The sequence below is a fragment of the Dermochelys coriacea genome, chromosome 1 (assembly GCF_009764565.3).
Source record: "Dermochelys coriacea isolate rDerCor1 chromosome 1, rDerCor1.pri.v4, whole genome shotgun sequence".
Classification (NCBI taxonomy): domain Eukaryota; kingdom Metazoa; phylum Chordata; order Testudines; family Dermochelyidae; genus Dermochelys; species Dermochelys coriacea.
The window spans coordinates 280498169-280525108 of record NC_050068.2 but is presented as its reverse complement, the minus strand read 5'-3'; the positions used below and the strand labels follow the sequence as shown (position 1 = coordinate 280525108).

The window sequence follows — 26940 nt, the reverse complement described above, 5'->3', positions numbered from 1 at the left end:
CAAATAGAGCTGCACAGTTCTTATTAGCGATTAAATAAATGTCAAAAGCAACAACTAGCACACTTGTGGAGAAAATCCAGAGTCACCATAAGCAGGTGCAATGCCAAACTGGGCCTTTATGTGATGATTTTGTCTGTACTGCCTCAGCCTATTTATTAAAATCCCTGTATTTATCAAAGATCAATTACATTTATTTTATTATTTTAAATGCCCCCATTAGCCTTATATTCCTAATACGCTCTAAGAAGGTGTATGACAGTAATGGAGAAATGAATGCCACCACTCATTTGAAAACATTTCTAAAACTCTGCATCAGTAAATTTAAAGTGGAAGACAAGATGAACTGTTTTGTACAGTAGTTAGTGATGCCTCAAAATCCATTAACACACCACTTTCGTAGGTGGCAGTTTGACAAAACTTACTATACCTGATTTAAAACCTAGGTTAAAACTCCAGAGACAATGCATGACTAAACATTTTGTTTGTTGTAAATACATGATAATCTTTTCCTTACTGCCGTATCACAATGCACTTTAACAGACTACTAGAAAGGTGACAGCTGAGGAATGCCTCCACTCCTATGACAAGGTTTCCATTGACTCATTTCAGGAATGTACACAGCAAGCATGACAGCTTGGAATGTTTCCACCCATCTGCTAGCATCTGAACATGCACTGCTTACAGCTAGCCATACAGACTTGCAGCTCCATTCCAATTAGAACAACAAAGAAAACTAAGAACGACTTTTACATGCAGTATGAAATTTTGCACTACTCAATGCATGCCAAGTAGTGAATACTTAATTGTGATGTACTTAATGGCTAAAATCTTAGTTTTCATCTCAGAAGGGAAATTAAACTGAACAAGAGAATTAAGGGGCAAGTGCTTGCTCTTTTGTAATTCATCCTTTGAAGGATTTGGTCAGAACAATAAAATATAATCAGGTAAATGTTACTGAATGTCGTGTTGTGTTCTCTTTTACAGTCCTCAAATTACTTATATAAGTAAGCATCGCCTATTAACTGGAATAGACATAATAAGGTCACCAAAACACAAAACTAACTATTCAAAAGCTTATATTATTTCCAGTTATGCCCATAGTGTGTACACAGAAGACATGGGAACAGATACTCATCTTAAGGATGATCTATTGAAGTCATGGTTCCAAGAGCAATTATCCAAGGATCTGCCCCACCCCAGAGCTCACAATACAATCTGAATTATTATACCATTTCAGTAAATAGAAGTGAAATAGTTACAAGTTATGTTCAAAAGTTACAGTGACACCTAGGCTTAGTCTACTCCACCACCTAAAAATTAGGTCGACCTAGCTACACTGTTCAGGACTATAAAAAATTTCACACCCTGTGCAACATAGTTAGGGTGACCTAACCTCCATTGTAGACACAGCTAGTTTAACAGAAGACTTCTTCCATTGACCTAGCTACTGCCTCAAGGGTATGGATTTCCTGGAGTGATGGGAAAAAATCCTTCTCTCAGTGTAGCAAGTCTTTATACCAGTAGTTCTCTATTTACCATTGTTTATTAAAATCCCTATTAATATTTATTAATATTTAATAAATAGCCTATTTACCATTGTTGGCCACATATGCAGATCCCAAGTGTTATGTGAGCCACATCTACACTATATATACACACCACGTGTATTGCTCTGAGGATGTCACGTGGGCTGCAGCCATGTGCTGATTAGTTGAGAGTCTACACTACAGCAGTTGAACTGCAGCTGTAGCACAGACATCTGCCTAGATCAGCAATTAACTTCCTCAACCTGAATACGTTCACATGCAGTGGTTCCCAAACGACCTATTGTTATGAGTGGTTTATGTAACATTCCTTTCACTACACAAAAGTAGGTTACAAAAGAAAAAATTTAAAAAAAAAAATCGATCAAGTGTACCATATGTCAGAACACGGACAGCATTTAATCTATACATTTCATTGTGCCAATGAAGTCTGTAAATGCATCAGTGTACTGACTCAAGAATATTTAATTCCAGGGTAAAGTTTACAACTGGAAGACATGGTCATTAAACAATAACTTATTTTACAAAATAAAATTATATTGGCTGTAGTTATTGCCAATATTTTGAATTTGTTATGAAACCTATGTGACTATCTTATAAACGTATTCTTCAAGTGCTACATTACAGATACTATAAGTTTGAGATGTTTCTACTCATGTCATTACCAGTAGTTTTTAAGATGGGAGTTTCCCCAAGCTTCGTCTCAGCCTATATGCTACAATTCAGTTCAGTTATTATATTTGTGCATCTAAAAAAGAGGACACTAAGCAGGGACAATGTGATGCCTTTACATACAATTCAAAAAAGAGGTTGGGTTCAAATTTGGCATATAGTTAATCCTCAGTACGCACAAGGCTGTTAAGCGAAGGTTGGAGGATATAACATTTACAATTACTGCACTCTACAAAAATTTGTATGCAGTCACATGCTTAGTAGAAAATACTATTTTTCTTATATGTAGGCTAAGTACTAAAGATGCCCTAAAGTTATCATGTAGTATGAAGGGGCACATGATGTGCCCAACACTTCATATACTTTAAAGAAATAGTGGTGGTGGAGGAAGAGCTAGAGAGGACGGAAATTAGACAGGCCTTTATTAATGCAACATTAAGGTTGCAAAATTAAGCACAGAAATCAGGAAATTAAGAGTTACCTTAAAATAGTTATTAGCTTAGTCACACTGAAGTATTATGCTATTCAATTCCCATTTCCTGGAAATGAACATGTTTTACGGAATCTATGGCCAGCAGAAGTGTTTCCACTCACTTCTTTACGTTATAGTAATTTTTTAAAACAAACATCTGAAGTCAGACAGTGCAACATTAAGAACCTAGAAGTGAAACTGATTTCCCCACTTCTGTTGTCCACACTGAGACACATGCAAAAGGAAAAAAGCAATGACCGACAAAGGATTTTTTTAAATCCTTACCTCTAAGCATACAGTATTATCAGAAACAAGAACGATTCCTCCCCGCCCCCATGCAATGAGATGGAAGGTATCAGTTTCACAGTAAACCAAGTACAAATTCTGATGTATGGATTTCAAGATTTTTGTGCAAAATTTTATTTCTGCAAATGGGGCAAGACTCTGTCCTCCAGTAAGACCAACACCACTGAAGTCGCAACTCAGGGAGTGGGGGTTGGGTGCTAAGGTGGCTTTGAGCCATTTTTGCATCATCTTGATCCCAAATTGCTTTGCAACTCCTATCGTAGTGTAGATGGCCATAGGAGCTTATATTACAGCAATCTACCCCGGTTACAGGGCTGCCATTCTATATGTTAAAAGAAAAGGAGTACTTGTGGCACCTTAGAGACTAACAAATTTATTTGAGCATAAGCTTTCGTGAGCTACAGCTCACTTCATCGATGAAGTGAGCTGTAGCTCACGAAAGCTTATGCTCAAATAAATTTGTTAGTCTCTAAGGTGCCACAAGTACTCCTTTTCTTTTTGCGAATACAGACTAACACGGCTGCTACTCTGAAACCATTCTATATGTTGTGTCCCCTTGCCCTTGGTAACTTCCTATCCCAGGGCTTACAAGGGGGTCCTCAGAACACAGCCTTACAGCTGTCTTTCCTTGTTTTTATGCCAGTGAACTCCATCCACAGCTCAATCACTGGTTTTTAATCATCCGTTTTACACCACTCCAGCCCTTTAACCAGGTATAAGGGCACTAGAGGTGGATAAGGCTATTACCCAAGATATTTAATGACAACCAGTACTAAAGCCCATGTCAGCATGAGTGATCAAGTATATACATTTGCCATAAATAAGCAATAACTGCATCTCTCTAATGAAAGAAAAGGGAGGCAGTTAACTTATTTCAAAGTAAACTCAAAGCAACTACCTCTGAGATTAGTAAATACTAAGATAACAATAACTAGTATACATGGCATGTAGTGTCATCTCCAAGTTAGCCCTTTGTCAGCCAAAAACAGATCACTGTACAGTTCTATAATGCAATGATCTGCGGTTATAGTGTTGTTAGCCACTGCTGAGCCAGTGCTGTACAATACCAAGACAACAGCATTAAGATATTCTTAAAATCAGTTCCCCCACACCCCAAATGAAAACTATGTTTTAGCTACAGAGTGGGTGAGGTAACACTTTTATTGGATCAATTTCTGTTGGTGAGAGATACCGTACAAGCTTTCGAGCTACACAGAACTCTTCTTCAGACTATTTTCAGCAGATTTTGTTAGGAAGAAGAGTTTGAGAGATAGTAAGGCAATAAAGTCAGTCTGCACCATAAATATCAAGGGATCAATTCAAATAGCTAGTGTTATATTCCCACATCAGCTTGATCACCAGTTATGCAGCAAAATTGTGTCAATACTTCCCCATAACTCTCAGATGTAAGAAGACAAATGAATGTTCACAAAGCACTCCAATATCTTAGGGATGGGCTTATAGAAGAGCGTATTATAGATTTTAAAAAACCACCAATAATAAGAACTACAAAACTGAAGTCTTCGCTTCAAGATGTGACTATACATACTATGCAATTTAGATCTGCTGGTCAACAAGTTTTAAAATAATTTGGCAGTCTCTTTTTACAATAATCATTCCATAAAACCCAGTGCACAAGAAGACTCATATACCCAACAAACAAAAACCATGTTTGTATGTTGCTCATGTCAGTAAGTCTGTTCTCAGAGTTAGCCTGTACTAAGAATTTCTAATTTTTTTTTTTAAATAAGCGACAACGTGGAGGCTCTTATAGACCAGCCATGCACAGGCAATTTCTTCCCCTCCCCAGAGATTAAATGCTAGCAAGTATTACATGACATCACATCTCACCTCCTGATTCTATTCTTCTCTTAAATCCCTGCTGAATTACCTGGAAGGACACATCACAAGAAAAGAGTTAACCCCTACAATCCCAGCGTTACATCTATGCACATGACAGTTATACAGAAAAAAATGCATTATTCAGAGACTCTGTCTTTTACAACTTCCATTGAGTTAATGGAACATTTTGGATTAGGAAGATCCAACCCAAAAAACATGGAAACCAACTATGCACAACCCTGTCAAAGGCACAAAATAAGATTCAAATTCAAAGACGTTAAAACCAGAAGGGACCATTATGATAATCTACTCTAACCTAGATTACAAAACAAAAATATTTGTCTGCACTGATTTGCAAATAGGAAGTTTAAATACTACTTGGAATATAGGTGGTAATTGTGACAAAACTTAGTTTAATATGTTGCATCCCTTTAAAAAAGAAGTGCACTTAACATGCACCATGCCTATTTCTGTGCAGCAAAATATAAAATGAAATCAGCAATTAGTGTCAAATCACTGTAGAATTAAAATGTGTAGGCAGTATGGGGGAAGAGAAGCACTTAGACTTTCCATCTCAGAAATAAATGTCTGCAGTACACATTGGCCTTTACAATGTATACTGAATAAAAAGCACAGTAAGAATTTGTTTTGTTATACAGGAAGAGGGACAAAAACCCCGCCTAGCTCATCCTACAAATTTTATTACTCCACCCAACTAGCTTTGGAGCCTTAATATTGGAACAGATTGGTTAATGAATGGCACAGTGGTTTGGCTGGTAGCACAACTTGTTGCCACAGTGGAAACTGAGGCTACGTCTATGCTGAAGCTGGAGTTCTATGGGTAGACACATATGCATTAACTTTGATCCAGCTAGTATGCTATAAGAAGCAGGTTAGCCACCGTGGCAGCAGCAATCTACCTGCCCAAGTACTTACCTAGAGACTCCAACGGGATTGTTCTCAGGCAGCTAGCTTGCACTGTACAGCTACACTGTTATTTTTAGCTCAATAGTTTGATCAAACCTAGCATGCATACGCTTGAGCTGGAAATTACACCTCCAGCTGCAGTGTAGATATACCCTGAAACTGAAGTTACCCCATGTGTTCCCGGCTGAACGTGCTGAGGAACTGCCACCAACGCTTTGAAGGAAAGTACTGCTTACCCCTTTTTCCTATACTGCCTTGTATCTACATGAAAATATTACAAAAATGTAGTTTATGCTCCTGATCTAGTGCACTAAAACCTAACTCATGGTGGGCCACTCAAGGCAGGAGAACGCAGCTGATATGGAATAAGAATGGATGAGAACCAGGAGAAGAAAGAGGTCCAAAAATGGGGATAAATCACCTCGTTTTAGATATCATGCAAGTATTCTTGTTTCACATGGATGAGCAAATCTAAATTGATTGATATAGTGCTTAAAAATGATGGCAACCATGAAAACCCTGTCTATAATAGGGCTTTCAACATTACCGACACTGGTGAAGTCACAATGGCATTAGTAAAGTGCTAAACTTTTGAGAAGTTTCCCTACGGTACATATGGCCTTACTTCATACCACAACAGCTCTCATTTAGAGTAGATCCATCTATGATAAATAAGGTGTGCAGCATTTTCTATTTTGTCTCAAATGCATGAACAAAGAAGTTTGTCGACACTAAAGACTGTGTGTCAATTAAATGGACACTGCAACAATACATTCCCTGAGGGGGTTGGGAGAATATACAATCAATTCACAGTTGAATCTCCCAATTTGCTTTTCAACAAGATGTTTGTTGACAGAAGCCTCCCAAAGCCTTTTTTAGTTATCCCATCATAAAGTTGTCAGAGAGACTCTTCCTCACCTGCTTTTTAAAAAGGCTTCTCAGAGTGGCCAAAAAACAGAAACCTTAGTCTTAATTTATTGTTCTACCAATAACTATAAAAAACAGCACTTCTTTTGTTCCCACCATTAAAAGCTCTATACATTCTGGACCTGAAAGAACCTGTTTACATATTAACATCCAACCAAATAAGATACGACTTCTGACTAGTAAGACATTTCAAGTACAAGTATCCAGATTGATGAAAGCTACGAAGCTACAGTATACTAAGCTAATGATATATGAAAGCTAACGAAGCTACAGAATGTTACCAAAACACAAATTTGATGATTACCCCATAAATTTTCATGTTCATTCTTTTTTATTTCTTTATTTTTTTTTTTTGCCAGTAGGAAGCATACCAATTCTATCAAGGCTAATAATACAATGAAAGGACAGGTGACAACTTTTGTACAGGAAACAGTAAGGCTATTATATACACCTTACATTACAGTAAGAGTTAAAAGCATAAAATCGAGTTCTTAGCAATCCATTTATTGTTAGTTGTTACAATAAATAATGAGGCATTACTCAATTATTTCACTATCAAGAGATTTACCACATACTAAAGTCACCAGTTTCTGTTTAGAAAGAGAACACAGTCATGACACTGCTCTGAATTCCCTCACTGCGCTATTTTGGAAAGATTTTTTACCTGATCAAACTATAGCTCATAATTACTACCTCTTTCTGGAACTACTGAGGTACAATTTTCAAAACAAAACATTAATCTGTCAAAGAGATTATTCTTGCTTTTCTGAATTTAGTTCAGTGAATTTAATATGCTGCTACGGTTTTTGGTCTGTTGCAGAAACGAAAACTATTCAGGCAAACCCACATTATCTCTGGATTGCCACTGCCTTTCCTTATTTGGCTAACATTTTCAGATTCCAATCAGATTGCTATAAAACTTTAACATGCACAAAGCATCCATTTTGAGGAAACTTCACGGCCACTTTCATTAAGGGTGGGGGGAATGGAATGGAAAGTTAGATCTCAGTTCAAAAACCATCGACAAAGCAATCCCTTCTTACAACCTCCCACCGCAGGAAAGATATCCTGTAAAAACACTGCTAACCTAAGAGTAGGGCTTTCACACTGCGGCAGAAACCATCAATAAAGAAAGGAGCCTGTCTCCTATTGACACGTTTCTATATTAAGAACAAAACACTAGTTCCCCCTAGAAACCAGAGAAAAATAAATGATCCGCCTTCACAAAAAACAGATTTAATCCCCTAAAGTGCAGAAATATTGGAGGGGTCGGGGAGGCAGGAACTCTCTCCCGATATTAACAGCAAATATGGGAGTGATCCTGTTTCTCATCCCACCATCCCTACCTGCCAACACCACCCCCTTTCCGCGATCTGCCCTTCACCTCCCCCCCACTCCAGGGCGCCATCTCTCCTCCCTGGACACACAGAGGGAGGGGCCCCGGCGGACCTCGCTTTCTCAGTGACACCCTCACTGCTAGCCACAGCCAGGGGGGTCCCACCGACACCGCTCCCGGGGGAAGGGGCGGCCCCGGATCACCCGAATCCGGGGAGGAAAAAATTTAGCCTCCACCCCGGACAGTGGAGGAGGGCCGATCCCAGAGATTAGGGAAAACGAGGAAGAGCAGCCTCCGCAGGGCCGATCCATCTGCCCGGGACAGAGCCCGCTCCGGAGAGCTGGAGCCAGGCTTGGCAGCACCGCCCCAAGCCCCCAACCGGGCCCCGATCACCAAGCCCCTCCCGCCCCCGCGCAGCCAGGCCCAGCCCCAGTTCCCCCCGCCCAGGCCCCGCACGGACCTGGTGCAGCGCGGTGAGCCCGTCCACATTGGCGTAGTTGATGTCGGCGCCCCGCTCCAGCAGCCGCAGCACCTCGTCAGTGTCCCCGCTGGAGCAGGCGGCCAGGAAGACGGCGCCGTCATCGAACTTCACCTTGGTCTTTTTGCGCTTGACCACGGGCGGCTCCAGGTCGGTCTCGGAGCCGAGCCAGCGCTTCAGCTGCTCGTTCCGCTTCTGTTTGGCGTCCGCCATCTTCATGCCCCGCTCCTGCCTGGCCCTAGCGCTCCGAACCAAGGAGAGTCTCTATCCACCACTATCCCATAGAGCACCGCGGCCGACCCGGCCGCCGCGCCGCACTGGCTCACCCTCCTAGAGGGAAAGACCCGGAGAGGGGCGCGGCAGGCCGGCCGCTTTAACATAATCTCGCGAGAGTCCGGAGGGGAGGGAGACATCAGAGGGCGGGGCTGTGACAGACTGGAGCGTGAGATCAGACTCGAGCAGAGGGAGTGGGCGGGGACATGGGCGGGGCTCTGAGCGGGCCAAGGGCGCGGGGCCCACGGAGGAGGTTGCTGCGGCAGGGATGGAGCCGCAGCGGGTGGGTGGAACCGGCGGGGGGGATCGGAGAGGCACAGGGCCCCTGAGCGGGGAGCGCGCCTCGGCGGTAGGCTGCTGGGCGGGGTGGCAGCCGAGCAGGGGCCGTTGAGCGGCGCAGCGGCAAGGTCACGGGGCTCCCTGGCCGGCGTAGGGCAGGATACCGCTCCGCGTGGTAATGTGCTACCGGTAGCACTTGCCGAAGCGTGTAGAGGGTAAGAAACTGCGGTGGTATTACACTGCTACCCGATGTGGCAAATGCCTATAGAAAGCCGTTTCTTGCACTGTAGGGTATAGATGCACTGTAGGGTATGTGAAATTGCTACGTGTAGAAGAAATGTGCTACCTGTAGCAGTTAAGTGATACGCATAGATTGCAAGAAACAGCTTTTGTAAAAAGATGCTAATTTGTTTGTACATACTTGAAAACTGTTATCATGTTTCAGTCTTCCCTCATAGGTCATGTTTTCCTAGACCTTAAATTTTCTCAAACTTTATAAGTGTACCCTCTATGCCATTATCTCACTCATTAAGATTTTGAATAGAAACATATCCAGAACTGATCCCTGGAGAGCCCCATTCCTTATGCCCATCTTATTTTAGTTCCATCTAGGTTTCATTTCCATAGTTTGTTTATGAGAAGGTCATGGGAGACAGTATCAAAGGCCTTACGAAAGGCAAGATATGCCACATCTACCGCTTGTAAAAGAAAAGGAGGACTTGTGGCCCCTTAGAGACTAACAAATTTATTTGAGCATCAGCATCCAATGAAGTGAGCTGTAACTCACAAAAGCTTATACTCAAATACATTTGTTAGTCTCTAAGGTGCCACAAGTACTCCTTTTGTTTTTGCGAATACAGACTAACATGGCTGCTACTCTGAAACCTGTTAAAGAAAGCTATCAGGTTGGTTTTACATGTGAGACTGCTTGAAATGCCTGTTTTAGCAAAGCAGGACCTGTCACTGCTGCAAGTAGCATGGTCCTACAGATAGCATTCACACACACCAACCACCACTCCCCGCCACCCCCACCTCCACATATGAAACTGCAAACTATAGGGATGTGCTACCTGTAACACTGCAACGTGATGAAGCTAATTCCTCAGACAGCAGTTTCTGGTACTGCTGGTCTGCGACATTGCTATTTGTAGGAATTAGCTACATCAGATGGCCTTTTTTAAATTGGACCTGTTCCTGCTGCAGGTAGCACAGTCCTACAGATAGCATTTTCACACACACACTCACACACACACACACACACACACACACATGAAACTGCAAACTATAGGGATGTGCTACCTGTAATACTGCAATGTGATGAAGCTACCCCACATCAGCCACCTTGCATAAAGTATATATTAGCTATGTCGTATCCCTATCAAAAGCATATTTTCATAAAGAATGTAGAGTATAATGTCACACCCCACATGTATGTTTGCTGATCTGCAAATAGTAAAGGAGCAGGCACCTTTGGGTGCAAATGCTCATGACAATAGTGCAGAGCCATGCAAGCTCCATGATTCTGTGTGAGATGGCAGATAGTGAGGAGGGCCAGGCAGGTTAGTGGGTTTAGAAAAAAAGGTGTAAACATTATGTATACGTTTATGTATGGGATACAAATAAAATTAGTGGATGATTAACAATGCATTATAAGAAGTTGTATCCCACAACCACCTCAATGGTGGCCACAACCACCTCAATCTGACCTGTTTGGTACCCAGCATACACTGCCAAACCAAAGCTTCCAAAAATACAGTGGGTGGACAGCAGGATATCTATTTGTGGTGCACCTCACTCTGAATCTATACAAGTGCTTCTGGTGAATACCCTGACTGCTAAGACAAGGAGTCCAGGAGGCATGCACACAAGTGACATAGTAACCATAGTGACACTATGCTGAGATAACTTGAGTTAACCCACACTTAAAGTGTAGATATGGCCTTAGGTATATTAAATGTTTGGGAGTACAAGGGTAGACTAAAATTCATTCAGGTGTTTAGGGTCAAGGCATTGGAACTGGCCTTACTGCACCCTTACTGGTGGCTCAGGAACAAAGAGACACATAAAAAATATATATCATTTATTTATTAGAATTTCTTGAGGAGGTATAACTCATGATTTTAGAATGCTTGTGGTTGTAAAGGTATCTTGGGGTTGTAGATGTGTGTTCATTGTATTTTGAAAGGCAAAACTATGAATGGGTTGAACAAAGAATTAGATCAGTCCCTCAGGATAAGTGCATTGGCTATTAGCCAAGATAATCAAGGGATGCAGGCCCATGCTCTGCATGTCCCTAAACTGTCCTTTGACTGCCAGATGCTGGGAGTGGACAATGGGATGTTTCAATATGTCATTACCTGGTCTGATCATTCCCTTAGAAGCACCTGACATTGGCCACTGTCACAAGACAGGATACTAGATTAGGCGGACTATTGGTCTGACCCACGATGGCAGTTCTAATTTTCTGCAAAAATTACAACAGATTTTTTTTCCAGGGAGAAAGGCATTATAGGAGATAGTATACTGCCTTTATTGAATATTTGAGAATCAAGTTGTACACAATGGCATATGGAAAAACATTAAGGGCTAGACTGAGAGGCAAAATAACAGTTGCAAAAATGCAATCCCCATTGGTGGACTGACTCAAAACAAAGTTTTGATAATAGGCCAGAAATTCAGTCAGAATGGAAGTCAGATGATCCAACAGAATAAACATCTGCTCTAAAAATGAGAAGAAAAAATTAGAATTAAAAATTCAGGGAATCCCAGAAGCAGATCAGACAATTTGGGAAACTGCTTGGAGACTCTATACCAGTGGTTCTCAAAGCCGGTCCGCCGCTTGTTCAGGGAAAGCCCCTGACGCGCCGGACTGGTTTGTTTACCTGCCGTGTCCGCAAGTTCAGCCGATCGCGGCCCCCACTGGCCGCAGTTTGCTGCTCCAGGCCAATGGGCATGCTGGCTTTCCCTGAACAAGCGGCGGACCGGCTTTGAGAACCACTGCTCTATACATTCAGATACAGTGATAAGGGATTCTTTGTGTCTGAGGGGATATATGTATAATGTTTCACTGAATTAAGTCTCAGGGATTATCTACACTGGCAAGTTAAAGCGCTCTAACTTGCTGGCTTAGGGGTGTGAAAAATCACACACACACACACACACACACCTGAGCGCAGCAAGTTTGAGCGCTTTGAAGCGCTAGCGTAGACAGGCTTGGCTCCCAGTGCTCAGAGTTAATCCCCTCGTCGAGGTGGATTACCAGGAGCACTGGCACCCGCAGCAGCACTTTGAATTTTGTAGTGTAGACATAGCCTCAGTAGGTTAGATCAGAAAAGAGGAGCTGAATTGACTAGGATTGGGATGCCTGAGCTTTTAAGAACCCAGCGCTGGTAAGCCCATGCTGAGAGGTGCTGTCTGTGAGAGGGGGAAATAAAAAAGCCCCTTTTCCCCCCAACCATTTTTGCAAACACTAGTGTCTCAGTCCCACTGGGCTAACTGCTATCCCCTCTGCCCCTGCTTGTGCTGGGTTTTGACCTCTGAAACCCTCTGCCAGCACCTCACTCCTGGGCTTAACTCCTCCTCCTCCTCCCCCTTCGTCCCTGATTTTGCCATTTAGCCCCTCTCCTAATGCTGCCTCCAGCTGCTTGATCCCCCCCCGACCAGTACATTTCCACCCCTTGCTCAGACCCTGGCCACCCCCCTGCTCCAATTCGCCCCCTTTGCCACTTTTTAACCCCTGTCAAAAGCAGTCCACAGAATCTTACAGGTAATAAGGGCAGGATGAAGGGCAGTGGCTTCAGCAGATGAACAGAGCATGCTCAGTACACCATAAGTAGCACATTACTATGCAGAGCAGTATCCTACACCGGCGCAGGGCGAGGGGGGTCCAGCCCGCAGACTGGAACGGGTGGGCACAGAGGGCCCGGCCCTTCCATCTGCTTGCTACGTCTGGCCTGGCAGCCGGGGACTGAGAGAGGCCACCTAGGGCTCGCCTCCCGCCTGCCCTGTCCAAGGTGTTACCTGGCAGCACGTGCAGAAACACAGGGAGACGTGACAATGCGGAGTAGCAGCTGTCACCGGTCCATCCCTGAGGCCGCATTTCAGCAACTGTCTGCCTAGGCAAAGCTGTGAGCTCCTGCAAAGCCCCCGTGGAGGCTTCATTCACATTATGCAAATTTTGCCTCAGTTTCCCTCTTTGATGAAGTGGGATAATACACCTTTCCCATGGTGGGGGGATAATTAATTACTCTCGATAAAGCACGCTGATGTGTAAAGCAGTGCAAATGTCTTTTTTTATATCAACCTAGATTTGGTTTCTACCCCCTGAGTCCCCCATAGGGTGGGCTCTTTTTTTAGCTACATTGTCTTAAATTATATCTCCCGTGGGGGAAGATATGGGTTTAAATTTACTGGAGAAGCTTTGAATTTGTACTAATAAGAATCAAAATATAGTCTGAGACATTCACAAAACCTCTAACACTTCAAATTCTGCAAGGTTACCTTTTCCTTATTAGAAGGGTTCCTTTTCTTTACTGCATCCATTCCAACAGCCTGATCAAACTTCCTTTTTCTTTTCTGTTGATTGATGTATGCAAGCAGCATTTGACAAGAGGCAGTTACATTAAGGTTACCCACCTGTAAGAATTAGTTTCTCAGTGTATTTTGGGCCAAATTTCCATATGCAGACATGTTTGCTGTATCAACCAAATTTTCTCACACATCCACTGTGCCTACAGAACCTTTATGCAAAATTTGCTGGCATGGTGTGTGTGAACATATTCAACAGACATTTGCATTAAGACCTCTTTTCAAATGTCAGCAGTGGGGCATGAACACAATTTTCAGACACAACTTAAGCGTATATGGACACCATATGAATAAGTGTCCATAAACACATTTTAGGCACCTGCAATTAAAAGTGTGACCCTTTGTGGATAATTTATATGGTACCTTTAATCCCCAAAGCACTTTACAATCAGACTTCATAGTGGTTTTTACTAACATGAGTAACCCTATTTTCTCTGTCAGAGTCCTGACTGAGTTCCCCTGTGCGGACACTCACCAGCCTACTGGGTTTGGACCTGCATGCTGGATCTATGTGCTTCTAAACTCTCTTGCATTTGGGCAGGCTCCAGCCAGTCTCTGGTCCTCTAGGGCACTGATTTTCTGTCCTATGCCACTTCTGTGGAATATGATCCCATGGGCCAGCTGCCCTAGGTTCCAAGACCAATGCAGAACCTCCCCCCCGCATAACTTAAGAACATTCTTCCTGAGCTCCATCCTCAAAGGTACACTGGTTTATAGTTTGAAGCAAGTAACAAACAGACTTTATAGAGGAATTCCTAAACCACTTTACTCAAAGACAAATCAGAAGAAATACAAAGTTCTAGGCAAAATAAATACCTGCTTGCAATTCCCGGCTCAGAGTCCTCACAACTCCTGAGCATTCTTCTTTGGTTTTGATCGGTACTTTCAGGGGTCCCAGATCCCCCTCTCCTGGATCCCACTCCTCTAGCTCCATTTTGTCTCCCTGATCAAGGAGTCTCTTTTGACTCCTGCAGCAAGCTCCCATTAGCTGGTTCAGGTCTGGTGCTCAAAAGGTTCCACAACTCAAAGTATGTCCCTTTGTTTCCTGAATCACTCAGAGTCTGTGTTTTTAAAAGCTATTCTAACACCTTGTTTCTTTGCTTCCGCTGTGGGTTTTCCATTGTGCCAACACCACACCCTGCAGACAACTTGCATCCATCTCATTGTTCTAGGTTGCTTCCAACCTGAATGGAAGATTCCTTGTTGTTCCTGTTCACCTGTATAGACTTGGTTGGGAGCTACATGACATAGACCCTGTGAGCAAATAGCTAATTCACTATACACTGAGGCATCCAATGGTACAGCAGTTTCATAAAACCGTACGTTTTACGCAGAAATTTTGAAAACTATCACGTTCTATAGTAAATGTTTGGAAGAGTGGACTCAATCCTGCAACGTGCTGATTGTTCTGGCTCAATCCAGGAAATCACTCAAGCACATGATTCATCCATGTAAGTCAGTCCCATCATCTCTGAGACTACTCACATGTTAAAGTGCTTTCTGAGATCAGGCCAGACTGCTCAATAACTTGAAGATGCAGACCCTAAATGCCCTGACCACTGAAATGCATTCTACTCTATGAGCTGTTAACAGATATGTACTCACTGCAAATTTAGCCCAGGCTCTTACACAGGCGTTGTGCCTCCAGCCCCCTCTAATTCACACATGCACACACCTTGCCTTTCACAGAGTTTAGTGGAGCTTTCAAACTGAGCTAGCTGACACAGTCGTGGGTGTAAGTTAGAGCCCAGGGTCTGCTTTCACTTGCGCCAGTAACACAATCACTGAATCACTCCAGTGCTGATAATTCTTAAATGCCAAGGACAGGCAAGTTTTCCCATAGTTCATGGGGAAGAATCATACTTAGTTTATTGCAGGACAAAGAATCAAGGAACATGCTGCCAGAAGTCCTAGCGAAACACCCCAGGGACTGGAGCACCACTGAGTACATGAACTTGAATGTGTGTATGACTTTGCAGTATGGTTGTCCACACTCAGGCTAGGCAAACCTGGGTGCTCAGACCTGGGAACCAATCACCCAAACTAACTTTGCAAAAAAGACATTCTTTAAGGTTATATCTACACTACGAGCTAAGGGTGTGATACCCCTGCTCATCTACCCAGGCACTAGCTCTCATCAAGCTAAGATGAATATAAATAATAGTGTAGCCACAGTAGTACAGGTAGCAGAGGTATGGCTGGGCTGTGCCATGCCGAGTATAAACCCACCTGAAATCAGTGAGTATGCACTCAACACTCCTGCTACCACGGCTACACTGCTATTTATACTTGTGCTAACTTAATGAGAGCTAGCACAAGTAAGTGTACATGAGCAGGGGATCACACCCCTAGGTCATGGTTTAGATGTAGCCTCACAGTGTACAGCAAAACTACACAACATTTTAGAACATTTAACATTTAATAATAATAATGCTAAACTATGGTATTTAGCATCTTCAAAATGCTTCACAAATAATATCAAAATCTAAATTTTAATTTGGCCAGGATACCAGGGTTAACAAACAAAGAGATGCCATGGTCTAGATCCTAGGCACCGACACTGTGGGTGCTCCAGTAAGCACCCAGGGACAAAAATTAGCAGGTGCTTAGCACCCACCAGCAGCCAAAGTCCCTTCCTTCCTCCCTCCACCCCTGCCAGCAACCGCAGTGATCAATTCCTCCCACTCCCTCCCTCCCATCACCTCCTGCCCCCCCGCAGATCGGCTGTACAGGAGGCACTGGGAGGGAAGGGTAGGAGCAGGGATGGGGCATACTCAGGGGAGGAAGAGGCAGAGCAGGGATGGGAGGGAACGGGGCAGGGCCCTGGGGAAATGGGTGGAGTGGGCTGGGGGCAGGAAGAAGCAGGGCCGGGTTGGAAACTTGGGGGCTAATGACCAGCAGTAATTATGATCTTGTTTTTGTATCTCATACAGAACACTAACCTTAGCAGCAAAATGCCCTTAGCCCAATGGGTTTTATTCTCTTCTCTAGCATATCAGTTTGATGGTATAGCAGAGCGGAGATCAGCTGGGGGATTGGTTCAGTATTCACTCACTTGGAGATATGCCATTTCCTGAAGCATCAATAATTGCTACAGCAATCATGTGCTCTTTTGTAATCTACCACACAAGCACAGCTGGTGAAATTCAACCCCGTGCAGAGGGTCAACACAAGACCTATGTACCATTTAAGTCCTACCTTAAGGGTTCTGTTCACCCTTTGAAAAGGAATTTTAACTTGACAGGTCCTACTTCTTCTTAGTTTGTGTAAACCAACAAGATCACAGAATAAGGTGGGGTAATTGAATAACTGCAGGGCATAAATATATATGAGTAAATCCCCAAGGTTATCAAACATGACAAGTGATTATAAGTGCCTCAATTTTTGAGTGCCCAATTTAGCACCCACCAGCAGCAAAGCTTCCCTCCTTCCCCACCAGCACCTCCCGCCCGCCAGTAGCCCTGCCGATCAGCTCCTCCCCTCCCTCCCATAACCTCCCTGGAACCTGGTTTTTGGAGGGTAGAGGAGGAGCATTTTCTGAAAACCAGGCCACCTTGAGGTGCCTCAAGTTGAGCATCCAAAATCATTAGTTATTCTTGAAAATCTTTGTGTGTGTCTATATGCACAGTACTATTAAGGAGAGGCCAAAGACAGTTTACGTAGTTGATATATAGATTGGATTAAGTGTATAATTGTGTGTGATCACACAGCAATACTACAAAGAGACCAGAAAATATAAAGTAGCAGGAATATGAGATAATAGGTCATTAAGAGTTAATAAAAAAATTGTTTAGAGACAGTTAAACTTGCACCAAGATACATCTCACTAGCATAGAATCTTACAAATATCATTTACTTACAGGCATCAATTATTTTTTTACCATATCAAATGGAACATAAAAATGATTTATCAATGTTTATGGTTTTGTTAAACACTTTTTTTGCAATTCTAGGGCTTTGTTTGAAGCTAATTAAATGCAGGTGCTATGGCCAGGTGGTGGGCCACCAAACAACGAGACAGGAGGTGGGAGTCAGCTGAATCAGGCTACCAGGAGACAAAGCAGAAGACAAACTTGAGATCAGAACCACAAGTCAGTAACCAGAGGCAGGCTGTGTCCGGATACCAGGTGGTCAGAGACAAAATGAAGATCAGAAATGAGGAGTCAAGCCACAGAAGCAGGATGCAAAAGGCACTCAATCTGGAGCAAGATTGAGCCCAGTTGTTCAGACAGATTCCTGGTCTTGCTGCTGGCTAAAGTATGCCTAATGGGCCAATTGGCTGCTCTGGGATTCCACCAATAGGACCTTGGGGTGGAGTCTCAGACTGAAACTGGACTTCATGGGTCCTGGTAAGCAGTTGTCAGCAGGCTGCTAACTGGTGGGTTGGAGCATGGCAGCTTCTGCAGACTTAGGTGCAAGGCCTGTGTGTTATGACAACAGGCTTCCATATTACAGATGAGGCTTTTGCACCAGCCAAAATATTCAAACTGTATGCTTTTTGGGTTGCAGAAACACTTTTTTCTCCAAGTTTCTCAGGGAAGGGATTGTCTTTGTTTACATTTTGAATAGCACTTGGCACATTGTTGGTGCTTAACAAATAATATAATCAGTAGCTGCCTCAGTGGGTAACTGGAAGCTTCAGCATAGCGCTCCTCTCTATGGCTCTGGCAATCTTTCTCTTCCCCTTGAGGGTGTCCTCCCTGTGCCTTTTCTACCTCTTGGCTAATGGGCTCATTAGCCTGTTGGGCTCTCCTCAGCCCACCTCAATCCAACAGTTAAGCACAGCTATTTCTAATAGGGCTACTTCAGAGCAACTACGGTAGTTGCAGTGACCAGAGTGCTGCATCGCTACATGTTTCCCACACAGAGATATTGATATAAATCTGCTCAAATAATCTATTTTCTCATGTAAAGTTCTCCACTAAATTCTCAGATTAATTGCACCCAGTTTTCTGCCAAAGATCATGCATATTAAAAGGAAAGTTGGGAAAAGAAGGAATGACAGGTCTCTAATCCCCAGGAAAATGATATGCTCAAGTGGATATTAGTAATATGATGAATCCATCATGTGTTGATATTTTTTGCTTTTGTTTTACAATCATATTGCCCTATTTTTTAAAATGCCGCCCACTCTCATTGTTTTGTGGGGTGGGAGAGGACCCATACGCTACAATTGAAACTAATAACCCCCCCCCCCCCGGGGAAAGAGGGAAATGGTATACACAAAGTGCTGTTTAAGGTATAAGGCAAATACACTGAAAAAACTGAGACCTTTTTTCCTATAATATCTTAGGGGTGTCCTGGTAATAACATGGGTACAACATTATCAGACAGAACTGTGATATCTGAATTGACTTCGTCCCTTAGAAACACGGGATCCACAATAACCCATATTCCTTGAGGTTGGGGATTACTTTTTAATGCTATGTAATGCTGAGTCGTTAAAACCAACTCATACAATAATAACAGAGGCACATATTTATAAATTATCCAGCTCTGAATCAGAGAAGCAACAGCATATTTTCTCAATTTAGTAGGTGATCTCTACACAGATTGCCATTTTGATATTCCTGGATGGGAATGCAAACTAATATTTAAAATTGATTCACATACAGGCTCTCTGGCATGGCTTTATTCATGCCCATCTGTTAAAATGGAATTTAGCCTACTCACAGTTCCAGCTAATAATAGTTGTTCTGATGAACAAATGTGACATCACATGTTTTATTTGCAGTGTTCTTGAAGCTGTGTTGGTCCCAGGAAATGTGAGGCTATTATGCTTCATTATAAAATGGACATTATGTGCCCATTTTTGTTTTCTTTGAAGCCAGTGAAAATTTTGCAATGACGTCAATAAGAGCAGAACAAAACCATATATCACTGACAAAGTGCCAATATTTTTATTCAATTTCTCTGCAATCCTGTAAATTCTGCATGTGGAGACGGATAGGTGTAGGAATCTTGTTAGCCAATGTGTTCAGATTGCTTGATCGCTATCTCTTTTTGGGTGGAGTGTTCTTAGGCACTTTTATGGATTATCTTTGGCATTTGATGTCTTCCAAACCTGCAGGAAGTCTAAGGACTTACAGTGCTTTTATCCTTTTCTGGTCAGAATTTCTTCCGGTGTGCTTTGGTGTTCCTTTTTTACTCCTTCTGTACCTTGAGTCAAGAAATGTACTATTGAACTAGCAAAACAAAATTTAGATGCTGGGGGCAGGGAGAGGGTGAGGGGAGAGTGAAAATGTTCCCTGGTAGTGTGTGCAAGATGTTCCCCATGTGTTGCATTCATATTGCAGCTGAGGAGATCACCTTGCACAAAAGAAAATGAAAGCCAGCTCCTGTTCCAGTTATTCCTTTCACAATATGAATGTAAGAATAGTAAAGGGTAACTGATAGGCTCAACATTTAAATATCTTCTACCCTCCCGCTACTACTAAGCATATTTATTTGTTTAAATATATTTCTTGATACATAAAAAAGTATGTATCTTTCTTTCAAATCAAAGTTAAAATCTAACTAAGTTAAAATCTCAGTGAAGCATTGACCTGAGCAAAGTGGTTTGGTTTGGATTCAGGGCATCCATGAGCCTGCCATGCTATCCGCTCAGCCGGTAAGCTCTGTTTTCATGAGTTATCTGACCATATAATATAACCACACACTTATAATACATGCACACCTTACCCATTTACCAACCTAGATGACAACAACAAAACCAAAAAAATGAATAATAATGTTTCCCCTTTGGCATGAGCTGTCAGCTGCACTTGAGAACCCTTTTAATCTGTCTCTAATGCATATGCTTTGGTGACCAGTTTAACTAATTTCATCCCTCTCTAGGTGGTACCATGTAGTCCTACCACTCTTAGAATGAGTGTCTGGGCCACAGCCCCCGTGTTTAGCAACTATGATAACGTAACAGGCCCAACAGTGTTTGGCACCTGTAAGTTCTTTTCTTCCAGGAGCCTGTGATCAGTGGCTGATTAAAGTGACTCAGAAACAGCTTCTGCAAAACAGTTATTTATTCACCCAAAGGCACATAATCAGAGAAAAAGGATAAAACAATGAAAGTCCTATAAACTGGGTCTTACCTAAGCATGATTCCTTGCAAATTTTAGATAAGTTTCATTCAGCCCAGACATCCCTACTCCTGGCCTGGGAGAGACAGACAGCACCTGTCAGACTTACTTCCAGCCACTGCTCTCCACTCAGCCTCTTCCTCCTGTGCAGGGACCTTCAACAGTTTAGTGTCCCTTTGATATTAGGCTTAGGCCTGGGCAAAATAGACCTGCTCACTTAGCTGGATCCAGGCAGATGGGTATTTCCGAATTAATAGCTGCCTTGCTTGTCCTTTATGGTCCCTATTCTCATTGGAGTTACGTTATCTCTGACACTTTTTCATTTCCTGTTTGTTTTCCCCTAGCAGCCTCCTTAGATGTAACTCTATGCAGATAGGCAGAGTAATATCAAGCAGGTAAACTGAGGTGCAACAATATTTATACAAAATAATACAGATAACTCCCTCATTCTCTGCAGGTCATCAAAATAAATTTAAATCCACATATTAACACACATTCAGCGTAGGGAGTACAGTAACAGGATGAAGAAACCCATGAGCCCACAAAAACCCTAAATACTAGTGCTGTACTAGTGTTATACAATGTGCTTAATTAAAATATATTATTATATTAGTGTTCTTTGAATTATTTAATTGGGATTGTGACCTATTGAGTAGAGGAGATGACTATAGATTAGGAGGCCTAGGTACTATTTCTGGCTCTTCCAGTTAATCTTTTTGTAACCCTGGACACATCATTTTAAAACTCTTAAATCTGCACTGCTGAGCTCATCAACATCAAGACCTGAGTTTGGATCTTTGATCTTAGTGTTTAATATCTTTAAATATCCACTCACAACTTTAAAGTTGGTTTCAGAGTAGCAGCCATGTTAGTCTGTATTCGCAAAAAGAAAAGGAGTACTTGTGGCACCTTAGAGACTAACAAATTTATTAGAGCATAAGCTTTCGTGAGCTACAGCTCACTTCATGCATCACCAAATGCATCCGATGAAGTGAGCTGTAGCTCACAAAAGCTTATGCTCTAACAACTTTAAAGTTGGAATTTTAAAATACTGTGGCATTTGAACATATATAAACATCAATTTTACTTTTCATTTTAGACAATGCATAACTCCAATAGCAGAAAGGAAACAATTCCACCAAATTCTGCATTCTCTTAATCATGTTGAGTAGTAGTATCTTACTCCTTGAGTAATCTAATTGATTTCAGAGGGACTATATGTGGAGGAAAGTACTACTCATCATAAATGTAGCAGAATCTGACTTTTGATGTGTGCCTATGGTGGTTTCATTCTTACGCTGTTTCTTTTAAAGTCTAGAAAATTTACAACAGTGTAAAACAGTTAACTTTACATGAAATAAATTTCAAGCCTATCCTGCTCCTGTTGACATTAGCAAGAGTTTTGCCACTGACTTCAGTTTGAGTAGGATTGGTCTAATAAATGGACAAATACAAGATGACTATAACTTTACAATGAAATAAAATGTGTTGCCACTTTTTTTAAAGTGACTTCAACTGAGAAGGATGGAGATTTTCTTGAAAGTGAAGATGCTTCTGTATGGAAACCATTTGTCAACATGCTGTTCAACAAGAACGGCAATCTTATTTGAGTAAGGACATTTAAATGGCTTGATACATAAAATTAATCTGCATTTATCTCCTTTGCAATACAGTAAATTAATCTACCAACTATAAAAAGTAGCCAAATCTTTCCTACATATTTCTTGCTGATGTATTTAAAATGCTTTATTAATTTTGTGTTTTCTTCTTATTTATGGGCAAATTATGACTTGCCCAATATGCTTGTGAAATGGAGTAAGGGGACATAATGTGCTCTGTTATTCCCTTATATGGGTTATGTGACAAGCGTAGAGCAGCCTCTGTGAGATTGCTACTTCCCACTCCATTCAGGTGGATGGGCAGAGTTGGGAAATGACAGAGCCTTGCCTCTGCTTGGGCCAGCTTACAGACCATCACAGCTAAACTAGTGCAAAAGGGGACATAACCTGATACTGAATAAACCAGTAGCAGATTACTTTCCCCTGGAGCAAAGGTGGAATCAGAGAGAATTGTAGCTCTCAAGGATTTGTCTTCATGTGGAGTTGTACAAGAGTCACAATTCCCTCCTTGGTTTATTCCTGGGGCAGTGCAGCTACTCACTGCTCTTTACTCAGAGCAGACTGTACAATTACAATCTAGCCCTAAAAGAAAAGGTGTCACAAGTACCTTGTGGCACCTTAGAGACTAACAAATTTATTTGAGCATAAGCTTTCGTGAGCTATAGTTCACTTCATCGGATGCATTTCGTGGAAAATACAGTACGGAGATTTATATACACACAGAGAACATGAAACAATGGGTTTTATCATACACACTGTAAGGAGAGTGATCACTTAAGATGAGCCATCACCAGCAGCAGGGGCGGGAAGGAGGAAAACCTTTCATGGAGATAAGCAAGATAGGCCATTTCCAGCAGTTAACAAGAACATCTGAGGAACAGTGGGGGGTGGGGTGGGGGGGAGAAATAAAATGGGGAAATAGTTTTACTTTGTGTAATGACTCATCCATTCCCAGTCTCTATTCAAGCCTAAGTTAATTGTATCCAGTTTGCAAATTAATTCCAATTCAGCAGTCTCTCGTTGGAATCTGTTTTTGAAATTTTTTTGTTGAAGGATAGCCACCCTCAGGTCTGTAATCGAGTGACCGGAGAGATTGAAGTGTTCTCCGACTGGTTTTTGAATGTTATAATTCTTGACGTCTGATTTGTGTCCATTTATTCTTTTACATAGAGACTATCCAATTTGACCAATGTACATGGTAGAGGGGCATTGCTGGCACATGATGGCATATATCACATTGGTAGATGCGCAGGTGAACGAGCCTCTGATAGTGTGGCTGATGTGATTAGGCCCTATGACAGTGTCCCCTGAATAGATATGTGGACAGAGTTGGCAACGGGCTTTGTTGCAAGGATAGGTTCCTGGATTAGTGGTTCTGTTGTGTGGTGTGTGGTTGCTGGTGAGTATTTGCTTCAGGTTGGGGGGCTGTTTGTAATCAAGGACTGGCCTGTCTCCCAAGATCTGTGAGAGTGATGGGTCGTCCTTCAGGATCCTTGATGATGCGTTGGAGAGGTTTTAGTTGGGGGCCAAAGGTGATGGCTAGTGGCGTTCTGTTATTTTCTTTGTTGGGCATGTCCTGTAGTAGGTGACTTCTGGGTACTCTTCTGGCTCTGTCAATCTGATTATCGGAGTTGAGAGGATTGCTGTATCTCTGCATGAACTAGCTAAGAAACAAAAACAGATGAAGTGGCACTTCAATCCATATCAGAATCAAATAGTTATTCAGTGGCTTTACAAACAGCATCATCTTAAATGTTAATGAGATTCTGACATTCTGTCTTCAACTTTCCTGTTATTCAGTGTTCTGAATAGATTTTTCTTTCTGGCAGGCTTGCAGCTTACCTAAACATTAGAGTCTCTAATCAAATTGCTTTAATCATACTGAAATATACGACACTAATTATTTCTTGACAACATGTCTATAGTTTCTTGGGCCAATAAGAACTCCTTGAAAGCCCTTTTAACATTGAAACTGAGTGTTACATTATATGGAATGGCCTGAAATACCATTTTGAAGACTTTCTCCTGGAAAAAAAATAGCAAATGTCAAAAATTCATACCTTAATGGTGACCTATTGCAGTTCTATCCTGTGCAGTTTTCTGTGCTCCCATCCTGGAGTTTGTCCTTGCTTTCACACAGACATCAAGCAGTCTCTCCACACCAGAGGTTCTCAAACTGTAGTCTGCAAGCTCCATTCAGAGGGTCTGTGGATAGTCCTCTATAAGGTGCGCGACTGGGCGGCTATTCATTACAGAATGAAAGTCCACCCACCTAATTAGTGAAGCCATGCAGGCATGGCTTCACTAATTAGGTGCCTGGACCCTGGAGAAGATGCACATGTAAGGTGAGGTGGTGGCCTTGGGGTAGGTGGGAGAAGGAAGTGGGATGAGAAGAGGGGTGGGGGGAATTTGGGATGTGCAGGGCTGCGGCGGCCAGAGAAGGAGGTGACTTTTCCCAGCTCCAGGGTTGACTGCCCTCCATCCCAGCCTCAGCTCTGTGAATGCTGTGGCGGGGGAGAGGGGGCACATCCATCTCATTAGAAAGGTAAGACTACTGATATTAAAATATGAGTTGTGTGCTTTTATTTGTAGAAAAAAAGTTAATTATTATTAAGTGGTTTTTTTATATTGTGTTTTATCCAAAGTGCTTTACAATAGTTAGCTAATGGTACAAACAACATTTGGAAAGATCATTAAGTGGTCTGCCAAGACCCTCAGCAATTTTCAAGTGGTCCGCAAAAAAAAAGGTTTGAGAACCACTGCTCTAGACATAAAGCAACCATTCCCTGCAATCACATACTGTACATAAAGAAAAGGAGTACTTGTGGCAGCTTAGTGACTAACAAATTTATTTGAGCATAAGCTTTCATGAGCTACAGCTCACTTCATCGGCTGCATTACTCATGAAGTTGATAGATTTCCACTCCATACGGCTACATTCAGTGCCTTGCTTAATGACAGGTTTCAAAGTAGCGGCTGTGTTAGTCTGTATTTGCAAAAAGAAAAGGAGTACTTGTGGCACCTTAGAGACTAACAAATTTATTTGAGCATAAGCTTTCGTGAACTACTAGTCTCATTTCTGTACAGTGGCAATAGAAGCATAAAACAAAGAGGCATTTTAGTAATATTTTGTATTCCAAACATTCACAATAATGTTTAATGATTATTACCTCTTTGTCTTAAAGCATAATATTGGATAGATAATGCATGTATAAATCATTTAGTGCTCACACTTAGCTTTAGAAGCTATGAATACACTAATATGCATATTAGATACATTTAGGGCCACATTTTAGAACCTTACTTATGTTAGTGAGCACTTACACATGGAGTCCCACTGAAATCCATTGAAATTGATCATAAGTAAGTGCTTTCCAACATGAGAAAAAGTTCCAAAATCTGTTTCTTAATTATATGTTAGCTTATTACAGGGATTTCTAACATACAGTCAATTTACAACCATATTATTTTTGGTTCAGATAAAATATATGATAAGAGACCTGATCCAGCATCCCCTACTTATCCAACATTCCTACTGATTTGCAGTTTAGCTTTAGTAAGGCCTAAAGAATCAGGCCTCAAAATAGAAATTAATACAAACAATCTTAGTATATAGAGAGAATAAAGCTAAATATAACAAAGAGTGCCATTTGTCTATACAGTATTAAACAAGCCACATACCATAATCAAAACAAAGTTAAACAAAAACATCTAATTACCTAGAAACAAAATTACAAATGTCTCTGTCTCCATCACATGACCAAAATCATTTATGGCCTGATTCTGCTATCCTTGCTCTCTCTGACTAGTATACACAGGAAATCAATAGGACAATAAGTGATTTAAGATACCATTCACTGTGAATAAGGGTGGCAGAATCTGGTAATTGATTAGGTAAATCAAATTATTAAGAGTAAGAATGTGTATATTTTAAAATAAATAGAATATAAGTATCTCTGTCCTTAAAACTACTATAAAAATATATATCTTATTGAATCTGTTGCCATGTAGAAGGTACACCAGCAACCACACACCACACAACAGAACCACTATCCCAGGAACCTATCCTTACAACAAAGCCCATTGCCAACTGTGTCCACATATCTATTCAGGGGACACCATCTTAGGGCCTAATCACATCAGCCACACTATCAGAGGCTCGTTCACCTGTGCATCTACCAATGTGATATATGCTATCATGTGCCAGCAATGCCCCTCTGCCATGTACATTGGTCAAACTGGACAGTCTCTATGTAAAAGAATAAATGGACACAAATCAGACGTCAAGAATTATAACATTCAAAAACCAGTTGGAGAACACTTCAATCTCTTTGGTCACTCGATTAGAGGCCTAAAAGTTGCAATTCTTAAACAAAAAAACTTCAAAAACAGACTCCAACGAGAGACTGCTGAATTGGAATTAATTTGCAAACTGGATACAATTAACTTAGGCTTGAATAGAGACTGGAAGTGGATGGGTCGTTACACAAAGTAAAACTATTTCCCCATATTTATTCCCCCCCACCCACTCCCCACTGATCCTCAGACATTCTTGTCAACTGCTGGAAATGGTCCACCTTGATTATCACTACAAAGGTTCCC

The 26940-nt window shown here is 41.8% G+C and overlaps 1 protein-coding gene across 2 annotated transcripts in view; it reads right to left on the bottom strand.

Annotated features, from left to right (window-relative positions):
- Positions 1-9015, bottom strand: part of PPP1R12A (protein phosphatase 1 regulatory subunit 12A) — a 224151-nt gene extending 215136 nt beyond the window's left edge. Inside the window, exon 1 of one of the 2 annotated variants that reach the window (XM_038397391.2) lies at positions 8487-9015. In XM_038397391.2, the coding sequence (XP_038253319.1) occupies positions 8487-8723 (237 nt within the window). In that variant the 5' untranslated portion in view covers positions 8724-9015. The remainder of the gene's footprint in view (positions 1-8486) is intronic. The other variant, XM_038397399.2, reaches the window with a different exon arrangement.
- Positions 9016-26940: the final 17925 nt, after the last annotated feature.